Genomic DNA, 8,268 nt, shown 5'->3' with positions numbered 1-8,268 from the left:
AAATTATATTAAATAGGTAAATTAACAAAAAAAATTAATTGTTTCATTTAAATAAATTATCACTTATTATTAAATGGGTTAAAATTAGAAAATTATATAATATTTTTATACAAAAATATATTTATTAACATAAGTTAAATTTTTATATCTACAACTATATGTTCTCTTTTTATTTATTTTATATTTTTTAAAAATGTTTATAAACAAAAATATAATAGTATATAGTAACTTTTAGTTCATATACTATTTTAAAAATATATTATTAGAAAACTATGAAATTTTAATAATTCATTTAAACTATTAATGACAGATCAAGTTTTAATTATAAATTTATTTTTATTTTAAATATAACAAAATTTGTTGAGAAAAATTTAGAAAATATTACCAAAAATTAAAATATTTTTATAAAATAATGTATTAATGTAGTAACAAAAACAAATTTAAAATTCATGTAATCTTCCAAACTCAAAAATAGTTTTGTAATTTTCTAAAGTTTTCTTGGTAAAATATACAATCTTGACAATAAATATTCAAACTGAAAATGATAATATTTCAAATTTTACAAAAAAATAAAATCATAAATAATAAAAAACTTTTTATAATGCACCACGAAAAATAGATATATATGTTGTAAAAATTAAAGTAATCTAATATTTTGAAATTTTAATTAAAAAATATCCGCACGGACGTGCGGATCAAAATCTAGTTGTTTTTAAAATCAAAGAGGCAAATCAATAATGAAATTGTTCAGTTGAAAAAATGAATTAATGATTTTTTTTTTGGACAGGCGGTCCCGCAACCGTCGATTATCATCAAGACTCTTGCCACCGTTACCGATAAATATAGTGAAAGCTTATATTTCATTTATTTACAAATATAATCATTTACTATTTACTTTTACATTAAAAACCGAATATTATTCAACATTGTTCCTTTTGGGGACATCTGATCAATTTAATTTGGTTAGGAAATATAAAACTTAATTTTCAACTCAGTGGAGTAGGACCGTGGGACAAAAGAGTTTCGGAAGTATTCCATAATTCTAAAAATTGATTAAAATACCCAAATTGTCTATTATTTTTTCAAAAATACATTCACTTAAAAATATTCTAGCATTTTAGTTTAAAATTTAGTTATTATTGTTTATGGTTTAATATTTAAAGGGTGTGGTTGAGTTTATAAACTTTTATAATTTTTTTTATAAATTATTCTTAAATATTTATAAATAATTTATGAGAATTAGTTTAATTTTTATCACAAATTTATAGTATTTTTGAAAATATTTATTTTTAAAAAGTTAAATTTGAAAGTGGTATAATATTTATGGTAAAACTGAAATTTCCTCTTTCAAATATTATAAGAAATATAACAAGCCTGCTAAATTAAAAATAATATATTTGATGTGTTCCATTATAAAAATTAATTTACCACTGTCTCTGTATTTTCCAGAATATATATATAATCTCATAAAATAGAATAAAATAAAATAAAAGAATTGCAACTTGAAAAAATTTGAGAAAAATTTGGACATTCATTTTCGACTCGATTTTAGTGTTCATATTGAATCTGAGTTCACTGCATTTTAAATATGTGTAGAATTATAAGTTAATTTTGGATCCCAGCTGTTATGGTCAGTTTCGTTCTAAATATTTTGTACTTAAAAATACTAAAGCGTAAATATCATCTCTATTTTTCTATCCAAGATCCATAAATTTATTCAAAACTAAAAAAATAACAAGAAATAAACTAAAAAAATTTAATTAAATATTTTAAAATTTAGATTTAAATTTTATTCAACTTAAAAATATAAAAATATGAAATTTATAAATAATAATTCGTTACAGCTAAGTAATAAATGAAACATTGAAAAGTGAACACCTTAGTTATGGAGCTTTAAGATTGGAATTAGGATTATTCAAGTCGGTTCTTATCTTCTTCTTTTATTTTGAACACCCAAACATTATATTAAATTAAATACTAAACGGGTTTAAGAGGATCGCCAATGGTTATCCTCATTTTTTTCCTTATAATGAAGTAAACTCAAAATGAGTTTATATTTTGCTCCAATGGTTCTCTTGATTTTCCTCTCAGAAAATAGTTTCAAATATATTATACTATTACTACTTACTACTCTCTCCGTTCCAAAAATACATGTTCTAGAAAAAAATGGTTTCAAAAAGATACATTTTAAAAAATTTCCAACTAATAATAGCTAATTGTAAACTTCAAGAAAACTAATTGCATTTTCTGGATTTTTATTGGTTTAAGACTATAGGAAATGGATAATCAAAAAAAATATGAAACAGATGGAGTATTAATTTTATAATAATTGTTATTTTTCTTATAAAACTTACGATTTTACCCAAATATGATTTTATTTTAATTAAATATTCTTTATAGTTTAGTTTTCATTTAAATATACACGGATTTATACAAACTTATAATTATATTATGAAAGTATTAATAATTTCTTTAAAGTATAAAGCAAATATTGAATTTTTTATCTATAATAAATTATGTAAAAATTTAAAAACTAATTTATAAATAAAAAAGTTTATCACAAAATGAAAAAAAAATTGAGGGAATACTATTTACAAACTCATTTTCCCTTCAAAATGATGCACAATTGAAAAAGTTTTTCTTTATTTTCTTATCTTTTTCCTCAAAATAAGTTACTATCGGAGATGGTCTAAACTGTTACATTTGAAACGCTTCTTATCAAGTTCTGATTTTATGTGTAGAATTTTTTTGACATTTTGATCGCTTTTGTTTTGTTTTTTTTTTGTCTGTTCCGATAATTCACGTTTTAGAATCGGGGTAAAATGTCCATGAAAAAGTAGATCAGATAAGCTTACCTCTTATACGAGTATATAATAAATGTATGTGAATTACATATTCATTGAATGTATTTAGTTTCACTGTTTTTTTTTTTAGCTTACCAATTTATTTACCATCTAGCATTTCCTTGGCCCTATCATAATAATGTTCTTATTTCCATCAAGTACGATGTAACTTAAAGGAACAAACAAAAGAAAATTGGTAAGCTCAATATTCGATTAATCATTACAAACCACGGGGTAGTGGGCTGGTGGTCTTGAGGTAGTTACCACAACCGATACGGACCCGAGTTCGATACCTCTTGTGGCCACGGAACGCTTTATGTCCTCCCCAAGTTTAAAGTTAACGCGACGTTGGTGTCGGGTCCTTGGGTAATGGGTATTAGTACCGGCTGGTTTCGGGCCAGGGAGATTAGATGGTTGGCAATCGGAAACCACGTGCGGATTACGGGCCTTTGGGCAAACGGAAACCACGTGCGGATTACAGGTAGCCTTTGAACCTCCTGTAGAAAAAAAAAAAAAAAAAAAAGATTAATCATTACAATTATACATATTCCGGTTAACACATTTTGTCATTTCTCTAAGCCCTAACACAGTCTCGGTTAGTAGTTTCTTTCAATCAACATTTTTTTCTCATTTGCCATTAGTTTAATAGCTTTAACAACTTCACTTCATCTTGTAATATATTACAATCATAGCGAAAGAAGAAGAAAAATAGAGAGAAAATATAAGGCTGGTGGTAGATTTTGAAGATTATGAGACGCAGCGGTATCTGCTTATGGTTGTAGTCGGCCATGGCAACCAGTTTTGAAACCACTTGTCCTTGTATCAGTCAATTTTGTGTGAATGAGATCTTAACCTAAGATTTTCCATAAATTGATTGCATGTAAGTATATCACACGAGAGCAACGTAATAATGCTACTGAGGTTTTATATTTTTAGACTGTTTAAGTCTTTAAGAGTTTAGGTGAGTGGACCACCCTCTTCATTATGAATTTTTGTGAGTGGGTCCAAATAGTGAATCTCATTTCCATCATAAACAATCATAAGAGCATCTCCGAAATGAACTCTTTGGAGTTTTCAAAATTCTATATTTGAAGTTTAAAAGTGTTCTTCTCCAATTGTAAAATTTTAAACTCAATTTTAAAACTATTTATATTTTATAATATTGTCCTTATATATATATATATTTTTTTTTTATAACCGTAGTGTGATCTCAAAGGCTTTCTAGGCCCAAAGACTAATCACTACGAGGTCCGCAGGATCCGCGTTTTCACTTAAGGCGAAAAATTTGAATTCATAAAAATTTTGTAAATAACTAGCACATATATAAACATATTACAAAAATATTAATTAATAAAATTTTATATTAAAATATAAAATTTTAAACAAAATAACTTAATTAATATTAAACTTCAATCAAAATACCATATTATTCTATAAAGTGATTTTCATAATGCATATATGATCTACTAGTGCATTTTGAAGTAAAAATGGCTATCCTCATTTTTAATTTGTAGATTAGAGATAAAAAAAATTGAAATTGGGTGATATTAATACTTGTAAATACATTAGATAAGAATAAGAAAGTAAAAGATAAACATAAAATATTGCTAAAAGATTAATTTTTATTGATGATATTAATACTCGTGAATATATCCATATAAACAAAAAAGAATTGTACGAAAATACATCATCAACAACAACAACAACAACCATATTCAGTTATACAAAAAAATTGGACAATATTTAGAAATTTTGAAGGTTCCGGTTCAAAATTACCTGACTATTAGTGTTGTTGTAATATTTAAATTTGTGTAATAGTTATGTCTTCATGTAATTTTTTTAAAGCTTTTTGTTAGGTTTTTGTATATTTTTGTTATCTAAATCTAGTTTTAAATATTTTAAATATTATTTTAAAGTTTTATTTAATTTTATGTATAAACTTAAATTTTGTAAACAAAATTTAAAATATTTATGAGACATAATTTTTATAAGGATTAAAACAATAAACAAGAAAATATTTATGAATCATAAATGTGATTTGTTATTATAGGGATGAAAATGCAAATAAAAATATGAAACTTCAAATTTGAGTTTTGAGTAGTGAAACTTCAAATATAGAGTTTCACTTCTCAAAACTTCAAATTTGAAGTTTTGAAGTTCTTTTTTGGAGAGCAAAAAACTTTATATTTGAAGTTATAGAGTGTGATGCTCTAATATATGCCAAACTCATGTCCATCCATCCCCACACCATCTCTCTCTCTCTCTGCATTTATATACTCCATTCTTCTTCTCTCCATTTCACAAAAAAGAGGAAAACCACAAAAATGGGTAGCTCTCTGATCTCTCTTCTCCCAATCTTCCACTTGTTGGTGTTATTAGGATCCTCAGTAAATGCTTATTGGCCACCATCACCTGGTTACTGGCCAAGCTCCAAGGTTGTTTCCTTGAGCTTCTACAAAGGTTTTAGGAATCTTTGGGGTCCTCAGCATCAGAGAATGGACCACAATGCTCTTACCATCTGGCTCGATAGAGTCTCAGGTACTAACAATTCAACTCTGCTTTTCATTTGATTTGAAGCTTATATGTCTTTCTATTGATAATGTACTTGGGGTGTGTGTATATATATAGGAAGTGGATTCAAGTCAGTGAAGCCATTCAGATCAGGTTACTTTGGAGCATCCATCAAACTCCAACCTGGATACACTGCTGGAGTCATCACATCTCTCTATGTGAGAGCTAGACTCTCTTAATTAGGACTTCTAACTACATTTAATTTGATCTTAACTAAAATTAACCAAATCAAATTTGTGCAGCTATCAAATAATGAGGCACATCCAGGCTTCCATGATGAAGTGGACATAGAATTTTTGGGGACAACATTTGGAAAACCATACACACTTCAGACAAATGTTTACATTAGGGGAAGTGGTGATGGCAAAATCATTGGTCGTGAAATGAAGTATCGCTTGTGGTTTGATCCCACTTCAGGTTTTCACCATTATGCTATTCTTTGGAACCCTAGAGAAATCATGTAAGCCATCTTCCACTTAATTATCTCATAAAAATACTTTTTAGGTTCTTAAGAGAGAAAGCTATGAACTTTATTTTCCTGGCCTCGGACCTAGGTGGATGAATCTAGTCGAGCCACATAGTAAACTAAAAAGTTAACTTTTATTATAAATTTAAAATAGTTTCCGTAGGGTTTCATTATTCGGGCAAGGACAGTTGCAGGTAGAGACAAACAAGACAGAGACAATGACCGTACGACGTTGGACAATCAGGCATACTTGATTTCTTGTTGTTGTTTAGAAATAATTATTGATATTCTCATGTCCTTCGTGTTTGGGTCTAACCATAGTGCCAGCTTTACTAATTCTTCTAATTAATTGCGAGTCCTGGTGCGACCACATCGATGGGACAGACACCATATATATTAAGTATTTTGATTTATTTTGTTTTAAATCTCACAGTTTTATTATTTTATACGAATGTTACTATACAACATACATATTTTCCTATCTGAGCATATTCCTGATTTAGTAAACTATATCAATTTTCAGACTAATATTATTTTCTCCATCTACAATTTCAGATTTTTGGTCGATGATATTCCCATAAGAAGATACCCAAAGAAGAGTGCGGCCACATTTCCTTTAAGACCAATGTGGCTTTATGGTTCCATATGGGACGCCTCTTCTTGGGCAACCGAAGATGGTAAATACAAAGCCGACTATAAATATCAACCTTTTAGTGCCAAATACACCAACTTTAAAGCCATCGGTTGCACTGCTTATTCGTCAGCACGGTGCCATCCAGTGTCGGCTTCACCATACCGTTCTGGTGGGTTAACCCGACAGCAATACCAAGCCATGAGATGGGTTCAAACACATAGCATGGTATACAACTATTGCAAAGATTATAAGCGAGACCATTCTCTAACGCCGGAATGTTGGCGTTAGGAAAAGATTGAGGGAAGTTTCGAAGTTCCAGAATTTTAATTAAATCAAAGGAAGTACAACAAAAGCTTCGCAATTTTTTGGGACTTTTTCTGTTACTATATTATTGTGGTTTTTGTTTCACAAAATAAAAGTTTTTTTTTTACTTATTATCTTTGTGTAATGTGTAAATGTTTCAAATACTATGTTGTTGGTCAACTTTGCATCATAAACAAAATTGTTTGAAATGTTTTACGTTTTTCCATACCACTGATCACATTTACCTTGTCAATATGTATACCAATAACATTACGAAAAATGGAGAGGTCATTGACCAAAAAAAAATGGAGAGGTCAAAGACCACTAGCTAGATCGATGGAAACAAGTAAAGATGCCGAATATATATTTATTAACTAGTAAATTTATCTAGCCGCCATGAAATTATTATCGACAAATCTCAAACGACTACTTTATACTATTAGCCAACTTCAGCTTCTAGTTCTATGTTTTGGCTAAAACCCTCCATAAGTCTCCGGTATAATAATTGGTAGTTTGGTCCAAATCAATAATGCATGGTGATTCAAAAAGAATTAATTGCAAATGAAATTCACATTAAATAACAAGGGAAAACAATCGACAGAGTTTAAATGCATTTCAAAGAAATAATTAAATGCCAGGACCAAAGTGACTAGTACGATAGCAACTGATCGAGATAGAAAAAAAAATTCATATTAACTCGATTTGTTTCTTTATACAGGTCATTTCAATTAATACAATTTTTTTGAAAAGGAATTAATACAAATTTTAACCAAAAGTGTTAATGCAAAATAAATGGTCTTATATACTAGATTTGCTACATTATTGTGGCTTATCGGCTATTCATCTTCAAGCTAGTTTGATTGGAGATATGCAATGCTGGGCATGACCCACACTGCTCTAGTATCATTGTTGACTTTATGAACTTGGTGAGTATGGTTTCTAAAAAAGATTAACCGGTCCAATTTTAACCAAATCAAACAAAATCTATTAAGAAAACAATTTGACTCTTGATATTGAATAAATAATACTATATCGATTTAAAAATGAAATGAAATCAAATTGAACCGAGATATAAATAACCAAAATAAAATTTGATTTCTTTTTGTCAGAAAAATATATATTTGAAGTAAATATATAATAGAATTATTCATTCTTTACCAATTTATAAACATTTGCATATATGTGACAATTATAAAGACACCTTTGTAATCAGTATATAATATTTTTCTATTTGGATTTCTTATAACTAATAGATAAGCACCAATCAAAACTTTAATAGATGAATAAATGAGAAACTTATAATTTTGTTTCAAGAAATTATACCAGTGTGTATTAATAAAGTGCTTAGAAACAATTTCGACTTTTCTTTACTCCTAATCACCTATATCTTTCTGAAAATATTATAGTATTCTAAAACTGTTACGAAAGACAAAAAAATAAGATGAGCCGTT

General features: G+C 27.9%; 1 protein-coding gene across 2 annotated transcripts; it reads left to right on the top strand.

Annotated features, from left to right (window-relative positions):
• Positions 1 to 5,107: 5,107 nt before the first annotated feature.
• Positions 5,108 to 6,997, top strand: LOC106331666 (probable xyloglucan endotransglucosylase/hydrolase protein 32). Of its 2 annotated transcripts, XM_013770065.1 has the most exons (5): positions 5,108 to 5,381; positions 5,472 to 5,572; positions 5,657 to 5,874; positions 6,035 to 6,124; positions 6,436 to 6,997. In XM_013770065.1, exons 1-5 carry the CDS (start codon positions 5,168 to 5,170, stop codon positions 6,800 to 6,802), a joined length of 990 nt encoding a protein of 329 aa, XP_013625519.1. In that variant the 5' UTR covers positions 5,108 to 5,167; the 3' UTR covers positions 6,803 to 6,997. The 2 variants fall into 2 exon arrangements, with proteins under 2 accessions (XP_013625519.1, XP_013625520.1); XM_013770066.1 differs by lacking the exon at positions 6,035 to 6,124 and having other exon boundaries at positions 5,112 to 5,381.
• The last annotated feature ends 1,271 nt before the right edge of the window (positions 6,998 to 8,268 follow it).

This window comes from Brassica oleracea, chromosome C3 (assembly GCF_000695525.1).
Source record: "Brassica oleracea var. oleracea cultivar TO1000 chromosome C3, BOL, whole genome shotgun sequence".
Classification (NCBI taxonomy): domain Eukaryota; kingdom Viridiplantae; phylum Streptophyta; class Magnoliopsida; order Brassicales; family Brassicaceae; genus Brassica; species Brassica oleracea.
The sequence above is the reverse complement of the archived record's forward strand: the minus strand, read 5'-3'. Positions and strand labels throughout refer to the sequence as shown.

What these genes read in the sequence shown, in the direction of transcription:
- LOC106331666 (XM_013770065.1), top strand. Translation starts at nt 5,168, where the DNA reads ATGGGTAGCTCTCTGATCTCTCTTCTCCCAATCTTCCACTTGTTGGTG. An exon ending in TGGAACCCTAGAGAAATCAT is followed by an intron (nt 5,875 to 6,034) that starts GTAAGCCATCTT and finishes AATTTAAAATAG; the next exon opens with TTTCCGTAGGGTTTCATTAT. An exon ending in GTACGACGTTGGACAATCAG is followed by an intron (nt 6,125 to 6,435) that starts GCATACTTGATT and finishes CTACAATTTCAG; the next exon opens with ATTTTTGGTCGATGATATTC.